Source organism: Tamandua tetradactyla, chromosome 3 (assembly GCF_023851605.1).
Source record: "Tamandua tetradactyla isolate mTamTet1 chromosome 3, mTamTet1.pri, whole genome shotgun sequence".
Lineage (NCBI taxonomy): Eukaryota > Metazoa > Chordata > Mammalia > Pilosa > Myrmecophagidae > Tamandua > Tamandua tetradactyla.
In genome coordinates, this window is record NC_135329.1 from 42,306,444 (window position 1) to 42,320,577 (window position 14,134).

Consider the following 14,134-nt stretch of genomic DNA (forward strand, 5'->3'; position numbering starts at 1 on the left):
ACAGTTAAAAATGGAAAGGAATCGATTGGTAAAGGTTTTTGAACTGACATTGTTCCTGCTACTTAATAAATATTTTGCGATTTAAAAAGTATACTTAAAGTTAAAAATAGAAACTCAGTGACTACTGTACCTAATGGTATTTCCAATGGCATATTTTCCCAGTGATAGGAAGAGTTAGTTATTAGACGATGTAATAATGTCTAATTAATTCTAGGTAGATGGTAAACCTAGAAGTAAAGAGTTTGCTTTTGTTTGAGGACGGTGGAGTACTTTTCTGCATTTATCAGGCAGATGAATAGCCCTTACTTTGCTCTGGCTAAGTAGACTTGACTTAAGCCACATTTTTTTCCTACAGAGAAAGTGTAAATAAGCTCTCAGTGATCAGAATGATCTGTTATACATCAGTGCTTCTCAACTCTAGAAATATATTAGGATCTCCTGGGACACTTTTAAAAATACCTATGCCCTGGCCTTACCTCAAATAAAGTCGGTTAGAATCTCTAGGGGTAAAACCTGGACATTGGTATTTTTAAAAAATGTTCCTAGGTAATGCTTATCAGAGTTGAGAACCACTGATCCAGATAATGATACTTCTGTACAGTCCTTTGTTTTTGTTGTTATTCATGATGATCTTTCTTTGTATGGAGTATACTTTCAGTTCTTTTTATAGTACACAATACCCTACATTTTAATTTTTTGCTTTACAAATTGCTGATTAAATATTTACGATTAACTTCCTATATGAGTAACCCCATTTAATATCTGTTTTGATAAATGGAATAAATTAATTAATAAATTAGTGCCTAATCTGAATCATGGCTTTTCATAGGTCTAGTTTTCTCAAGTACCTGAACACTGCCTTTCATATTGCTTTGAAACAGCTGTCTTTTTGTAATCTTAATTTTTTGTTTTCCTGTCAGAGAGTGAATTTTTTGCTTTTATTTTATTTTATTTTATTTTGCATGGGCAGGCACTGGGAATCGAACCCAGGTCTCTGGCATGGCAGGGAAGAACTCTGCCACTGAGCCACCGTGACCCGCCCAAAGACTATGTTCTTTTCATTATTTATTTATTTTTCACGTGGGCAGACACCAGGAATCGAACCTGGGTCTCCAGTACGACAGGCAAGAGCTCTGCCACTGAGCTGCCATGGCTTGCCTTTTTTTTTATTTTGCCAAATGATATTCTGCCTAAAATATGGCATTTATAAGTTTCATTACCAACACATACTGATGCTGATTTTTCTTTATTAATTTTAATATTTTAATTTTACAGATAGATTTGTGTTAATCTGTAAACAATAACTTTTTTTTAAAAAGAAGAACCTTAAATTTATGAAATTGCTGTGGTTTGAGACCATAAAATCACTGGATCACCCACACTTAACTTTTTTTTTATCTCTGTAGAACTAACTTACGATTGAAGGAAGAGTTGAAGACAGAGAAGAAATCTGGATTTTGGGACAATTTGGTTTTAAAACAGAATATACAATCTAAAAAACCAGATGAGATTGAAGGTTGGGAGCCTCCAAAAATTGCTCTTGAAGATGTAGCAGCTGAATCAAGTGACACCTTGAGTGACCATATGTCCTGGCCAGCCTGGGAAGATGATACTAAAGGCTCTACTAAATATACTACCCTGGCCAGCTCAGGTAACAGCTCCAAGTGGAGTATCAAATCAGCTGGAAAGTTGGTCAGTATTAGACGACAAAGCAAAGGTAATCTTACAGATAACTGGGAAGAATTAGAATGATTGTATAAAAGGAAAGCCTTCATAAAAGAAAAAATCCACACTTTCCATATATTTTCAAACCAATATTGGCCTAGTAACGCACCTTTGTATTTCATTTTATGAAGATTCTTTGAGTTTGCTGGTATCATAGTATTTTTTTATTAGTATATCATTGAGTTGTTTAGTCTGTTTTCCATATTAAAAAAGAATAGAGAATCTTATTTTGTGCCTCTGTTTCACATTTGGAATTTTATTTTCATATGTTAATTCATATGCTTTGAATTTTGAAATTCTCAAATATACTGTGACTTTTCAGTGAATATATACAAGGGTTGTATGTTTGATTGCCTTATTGTTCTACTTACAATCTGTGTTTTGCTGAAACTGGGATGTGAATTTTTGATGCTGTCCCCTAGGATATCAGGTATGATTTGCAGTTTGCCACAACACTATTTTCATGTCATCTTTAGTTTGTAGTTCTGTTTCAGAATACATACTTTATTCTTGCATTCAACATATATGTACAGTCTGTGAAACACAAGAATGTAGCAGTTGTGTAGTTCTTTTCTGTTGCCAGAAAATTGCAGTCCAGGTGGCAAAAGGAATCTTCCAAATGTTAAATCTGTATCAAATTAAAATGTCTTATTATTAAAGTAAATAATATGTGAAAAATTAAATAATGAAGTAGTAAAGATTATATTTGAGTATATAGTCAGTTTTAAAATGCACATTTCCTATTGCCTTAGAGAAGCATACCTTCTAGCGTGCACATTGTATAGGTAATGGTGGTTTTGAGATTTTACTTTTACTTCTCCTGAACTTTTAAATATTGATTGATCTTTATTTCTTCTAAAAATGTGTTCTCTTTTTTTGTTTACAGATTAAAGAATGCTATAAAATATAGATAAATGTTAGTAACTTAATGCTCTTAATTTTGTTTGAAAAGCATTAACTTGCTTACTATAGAATTCAAACTGTATGTAAAATACTGGAAGTGCCTCTTTTCTATTTTACCCAGGATGGTGGTTTTTCAAAGTGAAATATTACTGTGATTGATGTTATATCTGTAGGAAATTGTTTATTTCCCTCCACAGAATAATTCATGGTTAATTTGAGAATATCACTGTGGAACTGTTTCTCTCTCTCTTTCATACAGATTAAAACTGTCCGTAGATTTACTAATTGTCTTTGAAATTGGGATCCTATATATCAGGTATACAAGTAATGTGTCTCTAGCAATAAGGCTCTTATCAAGCAGGTGGTGCAAATATCTGCCTTAGGTAAAAGTGATTTGAAAGAAGAGGTGTGTGTGTTTGTGTATATATATATATATATATGTTTCTTGTTGTTAAAAACAAAACAAAATGCCTCCAGTTGCACTATGCTTTCCTCTCACATAAAAAAACAAAACCAAACAGAACACACAGTCCTTAGATTGTTGATTGTGCACCTTTGTGTTGTTTCATTTAAGTAACTATTCCATTTAGCATTCCTTTGGAATATCTGAACATGACTGGTGGCAAAACACGTTGTAGTACAACATAGTATATAAGTAAATGAATATATATATTTTTAATAGAACAAGAAGTTTACTTGACAAAGCCTTGAAAGAGGGGCATGTTTTAAAGTGGTTTTAAAATACCAGTTCCAGTTTTTGTTAGAACCTGGAAATTGTGGAGGGTTTCCTTGTTTCATAATGTAGAGAAAAGCTTATTCTTTTTAAGATAATAGCTGAGTTGAAAAATTTGAAGTTTCCTCAGGTAAATAGTTTGATATACAGATTAACCCTTAGTCTCCTTAAAGAAATGCTTGTATGATTGTACAGACATGTAGCATTTCATGATTTATACAAATATTTTAAAGCAGGAACTGGGTTACGATTGTCTTTGGCTAATACTGTCTTGAGGCACAGGAAAGTAAATGATGTATTTGAGACTCTGGAAATTTATTACTATGTGAGGAGGCTGGGAATGACATTTCCTTCACTCTTTTGGGAGTTCTGTAGTACTGTGACCAGCAAGTTTGTTATGCCTCATGTTGTTAAGTGCCTGTAATTCACCCTGGTAATATATTTGTGATGGTCATTTGGCAAAACAGTCCTTTTTAATAATGTTTCTCAAAATTTGAAGGCAAAGGCAAATTAGGATTGGAATATGAGCTGTAAATCAAATTTTTATCTATAGAGATCTATTAATATAAAAATAAATTTTTTTCTTCTGTTGTATCTGATTAAATTAGAATGACTATGTTTGTGATTGTTAATATAAATATTTATGGTGTGCTTAGGGAACCAAGTATTTTTTTCTTGAGAGAAGAACTTACCAAAGCTTTATTTTCACAGGTTAATAAGAAAATGAGGTTTTGATTTGGGAGTATTTGCTTGAATTCTGTAAACACACAAGGTCATTCAGTGTGTGAAGAGAGTTGTCTGTACTCTTTATACTGTTGTTTTATTATTTCTTTTTAATAGAAAAGTGTTTAGCTTCAAAGAAAATAGGATCATTCTTAATGCTGAGGTTTTTTTAAATAAAAATATTGTTAATATTGTTTTTATCCTCTTTCATTATTAGTTTGCATGATTATTGGCATCTACTTAAATATAAATCCTGATATGGCTTTAACTAATCACTTAGAGCTAATGATACTTTCCTTGAGATTTTAAACCTTATTTTAAAATGCGAACAATATATGTATACTTTTTCATAAAATAAATGAGCAAATTCAGCTTAAATTTTCAAGGTATATCTTTTGCATATTTCAACTGCCCTCTTATGTTTGTGAATTACTAATAATCAGTGCTTGCTCAGTGTTGAGAGTGCATGACATGGGGTCCTTGTGCTCCCTCTAATATATGTCTCATGGGTGCTAGAACAGGACTGGGTCCATACCCTGGTTTCTGTTTTTTGATCTCACTGTCAGTTATTTAATGAGTTCAATCCTTAAGCAAGTTTTTATCCCTTGTCTTCAGTTGAGGAACAGTAACATGCTGGTGATAATAGTACATTTTTGACTTAATGGTTTTATTTATGCCTTTAAAAGATTACCACCTCTTAGAAAAAGGTCGCTTTATTATGGAGAGTAGTATTAACTTCTCTTAAACACTGGATAACCAAACCATTGACTGGAAATGCATTCATCATCTGTGTCTTTTTTATAGAACAGGTACCTTTGGAAAGATGAACAATGAAGCATTTGGTGGCAGTTAGCATTATATTGGTTTCCTTTTCTTTCCTATCTTTCCTCTTTGACTATCATCTCATTATCACTGATACCACCAAAAACTTATCGTTTGGGATTGTGGTGATAAGAATTTCGTATCTTTTATGTGGGTGTTATTTTTTTCCTGTTCCTCCCCCCTTGGTCTCGATCTGCTAGTTTCAGCCATATCCACTCTCAGTCACTCCCCTGTTCTTGGTCTCTTGTCAGTCTGCCCTTCCTTGACCCTCTTCCATACCTCTTTGTCTTTTTGTTTTTGCCCAGTTGATGAGATGCTGTGTTCCTTTTTTAGTATCGCCATTCCATCTTGTTCCCTAATATTGCATTCTTAACCAGAGGCCACTGCTTCTGCCAACACTTCACTGATTTTGCCCCCCGCAAGTTGTCCTCTATTTTCCTTTCATCATTTATTATTTCATCTGTCTTTCAAGTGGAGACTGACACCCCAAGCCCAAGCTTTCCTTCAAAACTCACTTTTTCTTTTCTGTCCTGCTTCTAAAATTGCTGCAGGGCGCAAGCAGGGGAATTTTGCATAATAGTTTCAGACTCTGTGTCTTCGAATCTGACTTTTGAACTAGCATCACTAATTTCCATATGGCTGTTTTTTTTACTGTTGTCATAGGCAGGAAATGTTTGTTTTCCCTCGCTGTTTCTCCCTCTTCTTGTCTTTATCCACCCTCTCCCCATTTCTTTTAGCCATTTAGCCACTTTATGTGTTTTGTGATTGTGCCTCAATTGCTATTTAGTTTACTGAACCGTCAAAAAACTAGCAAGCAGGGCATTATTTGGTAAGCACTAAAGTGATAAATTGACTGAGGTGATTTTTCTAATCTTATAATTGTGTCCCCCTACTCCTTTAAATTTTCAGAATAGTTCAGAGGTCTTTTAAACAGTGCGAAATGACTAACCGAGAAAGCTTGCTACTGATGCTATGTTTTCTTTCTTTTTGGTAGATGATAATTTTTACCTCGATGGATTTGAGACAGTAATATACTCTGAATGGGTTCCTTATAGCTTAAATTATGTGCGAGTGAGGAAATATAGTTTCTCCTTTTTCTAGTGTAATTTTTTTGCTTCAAGTAAAAGTTTTTCTGACTGGGCTTGTAGTTTCACAGATTTTTACATTTGTGGTATAGCTAGCTAGTTCTTCCAGCATTGAGCCAGAATGTGATTCTCCTCATGGCCTGGTGTTCTATAATTCCATAATTATTTATAATCATGAATATGAGACACAGTAATGAGTTCTGAATCAGATTAAATTATGCTCAATTTAGTTTTATATTTGAGTGATTTATTTTCTGGTTCTTCAGACACTAAAACGCTGCAGTAGTTTTCTATTAGATAGATTATCTAATGATTATTCAATATGAACTGGAAATAGGGTAATGGTTTTTACGTCTATGACCTTTTATATTTGCAAAGCACTTTATTATTAGCATTATTCACAGCCCCTGAGAGTGGCTGGACACAGTTAGGTGAAGAACAGTCTAAAGTCTTTTCAGAATACCTTACAACTATGCAGTTTGACTTGCCGTTTTGTCTCATTTTTTAATTTTTAAGAAAAGCTGCAAGTTCAAGTTGAGTATACCTATTTTAAGTTTTAAGAAAGAGCACTAGTTTGTTGCCTAAATGCCTTTTGATTCATAGTGTGGAGTATGAAGCTTGTTGACATGAAAAATAATAATTTTAGCTAAGAAGAGAAAAGTGATGAACTAGCTTTTGGCCAGTTGTTGAGTAAAAAATCTCTACTGAGAGAAGATGTCTCAGTTGTGTAGGTTGCTATAGCAGATACCACACACACAGGCTGGCTGGTTTAAACAGCAGTAATTTATTCCATAGTTTTAGAGGCTAGAAGTCCAAAGTCAAGGTTTTGGTATAATCACGCTTTCTCCGAAGTCTTCAGTGCTCTGGTAGTGGCTTGCTGGTAGTCCAGATTCAGTCTCTGCCACCATCACATAGCTGACTTTTCTCCCCAGCTGTCTCCTCCTGCTGTGTCCAGCTTTCCCCTGCTTATACGTTAGGACTCCAGTCATACTGGATAAAGGCCCACCCTGTTTCCATTTGGTCTCACCTGTACTAATAACATCTTAACTAATAACATCTTCAAAGACTTTATTATAAAGGAGTTCACATCCACAGGACTGAAGGTGAGAGCTTGAAGATGTCTGGAGGGGATGTGATTCAATCCATAATAGAAGACTTGTCAGTATTTTGAAAATATTTGAACTGTGTTACTTAGTAAATAGAACAATACAACCAACTTATTTGTTCTGAGAGTACATGGTTGTAGGTGACTTTATCATTAGTCAACATTCATGTTGGCTGTTTCTCTTCAGTTCAACTTGGTCCTTTTAAGGAAAGACCTACTAATATTAATACTTTATGTATGACCGTGGATGTTACGGAAGACTGCCAGGCTTGAGGGTCCCAGCACTGCCAGTTACTAGCATTGTGGTCTCCCTGAGCTTTAGTTTTCTTATTTAAAAAATGGCATGTTCTTAGAGGGTTGAGAGGATAAAATAATTTAAACCTAAAGGCTGTTGGTGAAGCTGTAGAATACTGAATACAGACAGGATGTTTATGATCTGTTATGTGTTTTTTCCTTATCTTTAAATTTTCTGGAGTAACTATAACCAAAAGGAAAGAACACTGAAGTGACTTTTGCATATTTAAGACCCCTAAATAGAAAGAACTAAAGGTAGGCAGCTGTTGGATGAGGATAGAGCAAGTAAACTGAGCCATATAATGTTGATGCTTGTCAACATTTTGACCTGATATTAACTATGACATAGTTTAGTTTTGTTTTATGGTGACATAAATGTAACAACTGCCATTGGATGAGTGCCTCTTTAAACTGCAAGAGAAGACAGAATTACAACTTTCACGTGATTGGTAGAGTGACTTGTCTCCTTTAAGGGGAAATTAGCCAGCATTGCTAACAATGCTCAGGGAAGAAAATAGTGCTATGTATGTGCAAGGTGGACTTCTGTCCTCTGTACTTGTCCTGTGCATGTAAACAGCAGGTATTACACTGTCCTCCTTAGGTCTTATTTCCCTTGTCTTAGTTGCTTTTGGAGGATTCTCTGGAATGTTTTTCTACTCATTTCCTTTTTGTCTGTTTTAAATGTATGTGGTCTTCCAAATGGTACCTTGTTCACAAAATGGCCCTTCATTTCGATCTTGGCCTTATAATTATTTGCCTTGGAATTATGTTAAAGCTTAATTAGAGGATTTAGTGGCAAATGATGTATACTACAGTACTTGTCAGCCATTGAGCATTATATTCTTACCAAGGAAACTGGCATTGTAAGTTTCACTGATAACTTTCTATGACTTTGGAATTTTCCATGTTAGTATATTTGATCTCATTCACTTTATCTGTAATCCTCTCTTCCTTAAAGGTATCTTCCTTTATAACCTAGACTCCAAATGCTTACATTATAATTCGTTTTCCCCTTTATCATTCCCTTGGCATTATACCTATATATTTTCAACATTCAGTTATTTAATCTCTGTTTTCATGTTAGACTAGCAGCTCCAAGAGGACAGGGGACACTGTACTTAGCAACTGCTTCTCAGATGCAGTGAATTCTGTTGGAAGGAATGACTAGTGAATGAGTGCTCTTGAAGTGAAGGAGGTCTTTACATGAATTACTAGTAGATTCTAAAAACTAGAAGGGTGTGGACGTATAGTAACTTCGAAATTTACTGTCTATAGAGTGCTTAGAGCACTTTCCTGGGAAGAACCTTAGAACTTTGTTCCAAGTATTTCCCCTCTCTACCCGTTTCGAGGCAGGACTTCATGGTTAATGGTGACAAGCTGCAGACTTAATTCTGGGTTTAAAGCTCATTTCTACCTACCACTTATTACTATGTGGTCTTTTGCAGTTTCACTTGGGGAGACCCAGTCTCTTCATGCAAAATGGGAATAGTAATGCAGTTTATCTCATGGGATTGTTGTAAGGAATAACTGAGATAATCCATTTAAAGTTTGTATCAAACGGTTTCTGGCAGTCATTAAGTGCTTAGTACTGGTTGGCCATATTGTTAATAATGTGAATTGTCAATATACTACACAGCAACTGTGTAATCTTCACATGTTCACTTTTAAGACTTGGGATTGAATTTACTTCTCCTGTGTCCTTGGTGCTTTTTTTTTTCCTCTAAATTTTTAAAAAAACGTAGCACTGAATTGCTGATCACAGTTGCTCAGATCCTAAACCAAGAAGATAGTAGCAGTGTACTTTCTCATTTAAAAGCATAATAGATATGATATGTTTCTGTAGTACAGACTTCATTTTGATAACAGTTGCTTTTTTTTTTTTAATCTGAATTCATTCTTTATATTCAGGAAGAGAGGATAAATAAGGAGAAAATCTGATTGGTCAGTAAATGTAAGCTTATTTGTCATTTTCAGGGCTCAGTGTTTAAAGCTTTAGATATTTATATTCTTCATGGGCAAGAATTCATTTTCTTTTTGTTTTCTGGCTTTGTAAACCATTTACTCCCTTTAGCTTATCCCAATTATCCCAAGCATTCTCTTGAAAACAGCAGAGTGCATTGTGTTGTGATTATTCTTTGTCCTTTATTCATTAGAAGGGAAGAAGGAAGCAGGATTGGCATTGAGCTTTTCCTAAACTAAGTTTAAGTTTGTTCTTGGGCATTTTTGCCTGACTGGGAAAGGATAAGACTAGAAATGGGGATAATGAGGGAGGTGCCTTTTTAGTGAAAAAGACCTTATTTTAAGATCACAGATGTATTGTTAGCAGACATGAAAAGATTTCCCCTTCCCCCCAACTTCCTCTCCAAACTGTTTACTGAAGTGTTTGCTGTTGAGTTTCCTCTGGTTTCATTGAGAGCATTTTTGGTTTTAATGACAGTGAAGATTTATTTATTTGTATTCAGTTACTTCTCACATTTATCAACATTTTTACACTGTTTTTACCCCATTACTACAGGATAGGAATAAAAAGATAAATTAGATAGATTATTCTCAAGAATGATTATTGTGCAAATTTGATAGAAGACCCTTTGAGGCTTGATTCTAGTATTATTTCATATAGGTTATACATTTACAAAAAATTTTCACTCTTAAATATTTACAACATTTTAGCAACAGTAATTCTACCTCACTTGTGGAAATAAGCTTGCTACCTTGGCGTCATGGGCTACTAGAAAACTCCTCCTGATGGCTATAATCTTTAAATCAGTATTGGCCCTGCATTAACCAGTTATAATACGAATCTTTGAAAAGCTTAACTTTTTTATGGCACTGGATAGATGGATCATCAACAAGGGGAACAGAAAACAGAAAGCCCAGTGATGGCTGTAGGACTGGGGATGACTAGCTATGTGCACATATTAATGAAATATGAGATAAAGAGGAAGGGATTATGGGGTGACTTTCACGTCCATTTTTTACTCTTTCTGTAATACACTGAAAAAAATGAGTTAGGAAAGGGTACAGGCAATATTAGCAGTTCTGTATATTCTCATAAGGAAATGAGGGCTAGGAGGATTTTGTTAGTTATTGTTTTTGATGTTGTTTCTAAAGTTTTTTTAGAAAAAGTCAGCCTGTCGGACTCCATTTTTTTATCCTTATGTCATTTATTCTTAATTTCTTGCTCACATTTTGTGTGCAGTGTATTTGTTTACTGTTCAGAGGAATGGCCTATTACGTATTTTCAGTGTTGACACAACATTGAAGAAAAACAGGGTAGTTTATCCAAATCATAAAACAAACAGAACCATGTTTACCTCAAGTTATAGACAGTTCAGAGTGGTTTAGTCAGTCATAAAGAAAATAACTTCCAAGACATGCATTTTTAATTAGGCACATGTTGCCTGACATACCGATTCATTCTTCCATATCATCTTTTAACTATATTGATTTTGGACAGATTTTAATTGTTATAGTTCCTAAGCCTAAACAGATGGTGAGTTATGGACTGGGACTTTTTTACTTGTTGGAAAGCCTTACAAAATGTTTGGTATCTATTTCCTTTCAGTCTCAATTTTAGAATGTGTTTATATAAAACTTGCCTCCTCATTTACTTCCTCTCATCTTCCCAGTGGCTGTCCTGGGCTCCCACCTCCTTCTGTCAGGGTTAAGGTCACTCACCTCCTAGAACTTGTTTACCTACTTTAAATTTAGACAATGACTTGGCACAATGAAATGATGGGGTTTGGGGTGGGGGAGAGGAAAAGAAACAAAACAAATCAGTTTACTTCTTCATGGGAAGTTTTTTTTTTTTTAATTGAGTTAATAGATTCCATTTCCCTGAAGTGACAAACTCCAGAGGATGGAAATAGTGCCTGTATTTGATTTGAGGATTTGACTAGCTTTTCTGCAGGGAAAACAAAAAACTGTGTAAAAACAAAGCTAGAAATGAGCAAAATAAATAAAAATTGAAACTTTCATGAATCAAAATGACAAGTAAAATGGTAGGTTTTAATTTTGATCTTAACGTTTTGGCTGTAACACTGTTTAGATTTTGGTCAGAAAAGAAAGATGGTCTGGAAAAGGAAACTTGAGAGTTAAAGGTTTCTGTTGCCTTTCCCTGGGGCCTGTTAATCTCTTGGCAGTCAGCAGGGCCCTTCCCTCTATTCTGTGTTGTCATCTACACAAGCGAATAGTCTTTTATTATGTTCATCTTGCCACTTGAGTAGCCAGGAAACAGGATCTTCCAGCCTCACTAGAAAGGTCTTTCACAGTTTTACTTACTGTTTTGGCAAGAGGACAGATGGCCAGAGTTTAAAGCACAGCGTATCCCTGGCTTCTAGTTCTTACTTTGCTTTTGCATTCCTTTGAAACTCTGATGTATTCAGCCTGTACCCTCCACATGCAAGCTCCACCAGCCATGCCCTTTTTATTTTGCACCATTTACTGTGGAAGTATCTTCTCCTCCAGATGGTGAGCCTCTCTAAGGCAGAGATGCACTTCTCTGTTTTTTGTCCTAGTTGTCTTCAGTGGTAGGTATATGCTCTGCATGGACACTGACTCCCAGGCTTCCATAGCAAGTGGAGGAGAGAGGGTCATAGGGAAGGAAGTCACTCATGTGTCACACTGTCATGTGTCAGGCCCCCGGGGCAGGGTGTTTTCACTCCAGCCTCTTATTTCATTGCCACACACTTCTGGGGGGGTTAGTATTACTGTTCCCAATCTATGCTTGACCTATGTGAGTCAGATAATTTGATTATTGAATACCTAGAATACATTATGTTAGAATCCATTACAAGTGATGATAATGTCAAGTAATGATTTGCAATCTGAGGTGGGCTTAGGTAGGTGAGAAACATAGGAAGTGACTTCTGGAAATGTTTTACTCAATCATTTGCTTTTATGCTGTGGTTGTTTCCAAAGAACAGTTTAATGTATTCTAGGAGCAGTAGAAATTGCCGTGGTAGATTGTTGACAGAAACATTTCCATTTTCACTAAGTGTAAATGGGACATCAAGGCCTATGCCAATGTGGACGGAATGAAAAATTGTTTACCACATCTCTGAGTAGTTCTCTTAATATATTAAGTAGGAGTTTTAGTGTTTGCTTCTAGAGTAATTGTTCTGTGATTCCCAGCATTTACTAAGGAGGGGCCCTGGTTCCACCATTTATCAGCTGGTTGTTCTTGGGCAGGCTTTGAAGCTTCTCCTAGACCTTGCTTCCTCATTTGGAATAGGGCTGACGGGTGTCCCAGGGTTGCGATAAGGGCTGATTGCATTAATGTGTGGATGGTCACTGCCAGCCAGAGTGGGTGCTCATAAACGCTGGTCATCTGCCCTCTCCCAGCCTCCCTGCCAGTGCCACACACTTATAGGTACCTACATGTCCTCTTGATATTTTTTTTCCAGAATAGCATTATCAGTACTGTCCTTTTCTGTGCACTTTGCTCTCAGTTCCTAATCCCCTCGTCAGCTGTCTTGGCTGGGGCCCCATAGTAGGGGTGGGATTGTGGCCCCGGTGAACTCTGCTTTAGGTTGTTAATGGCTTGTAATAAGTTTCTTAGGTGTTAATCATTAGCCTGTAGTCTTGGGCAAGCCATTTCTCTGGGGATTTCCTCTCCCAACTTGCTTGTTTTGAGTGTTTGGATCAGTTCTCCTGCTGTGCTGATGATCTGTTTCTGAGCTTTGCTTTTTATATGTGTTTCATTGAGGTATCCAGCCTGAGCCTGAACAACAAGGTCACATTTTAATAAATTCCCCAAATACAATGGACTAAAAGGAGGGCTCCCCTCTCTCAACTATTGCTGAGGATCACACATCTGCCCTGAATGAGCCTGTCTTCCCCTCCAGCTTCCTTTCCTAGTCGCAGTGATGCCATGCTATCACCAAAGACTATTGGCCTTCTCACCTTCCCTGTTCTCTTTATTCTTCATCCCTAAACCTTTAATGCAGTGTGAATAAAACTAGTGAGGAGTTCTTTGTGGTCCAGTGGGAACTCAGGGCATGGGGTGGGATTGGAGGGTGGATGGGGTCATGTCTCTAACAGAAAAATAAGTCCACAGTACTATGAGGTGTAACTGGTCCCAGTCTACTCCCCCCCTCCCCTCCCGCCCCCATTGTTACTCAGAGGATGAAGGACTTCTTTTCTTTCCATGTGTAGCACCCACCAGGAGTTCGGGGCCCAATTAACAAGGAAGCCAGAGAGGAAAAAATTTCCCTTTCATCCCAGACCAGGGCTCCTTGCTAAAGCTTCTTTTACTTTTTCAGTATCTTGACCAAGAGTGATTGATAGTGGGCATATCTATTTCCTTCAGGGGAAACCTGACCCTTTACTCCAGGGATGTGGTCATGTCTTAGGGCCCCAGGCAAGACAATTATAGCAGTGTGTAGTCACCCAAAGTCAGTAATTCCACCTTAAGTAAAACTGAGGGAGAGGCATTAACACTATGTTCAGGGTCTGGTGATGTCAAGTGTACACTGGTCCCTTGTCATGTTAGGGAGAGTCCGTGCCTGCTCCACCTCTCCCTGCTAATCGAGGCTCGGGTAAGGACACATACAACATGCCAGCAATAAGCAACAGACTTGGAGAACAGTCTGCTTTAAATATATTCAGAGCCAGATACTTGGCTGTCCTCCAGTGTCACAGAGAGAGAACACAGCTTACCTGGAAAGTAGGGATAACATTTCATATCTCATACTTGTAATGAGGATTAAACAAGATTAAGTAAGGCTGAGTTTTAGCCCAGTT

At 36.5% G+C, this 14,134-nt stretch overlaps 1 protein-coding gene across 4 annotated transcripts in view; it reads left to right on the plus strand.

The window, feature by feature from the left end:
* The window catches only part of TDRP (testis development related protein), a 182,231-nt gene extending 174,326 nt beyond the window's left edge, over window positions 1-7,905 (plus strand). For all 4 annotated transcript variants that reach the window (XM_077153019.1, XM_077153021.1, XM_077153018.1 and 1 more), the window contains one exon: window positions 1,407-7,905. In XM_077153019.1, the coding sequence (XP_077009134.1) occupies window positions 1,407-1,752 (346 nt within the window). In that variant the 3' untranslated portion in view covers window positions 1,753-7,905. The remainder of the gene's footprint in view (window positions 1-1,406) is intronic.
* Window positions 7,906-14,134: the final 6,229 nt, after the last annotated feature.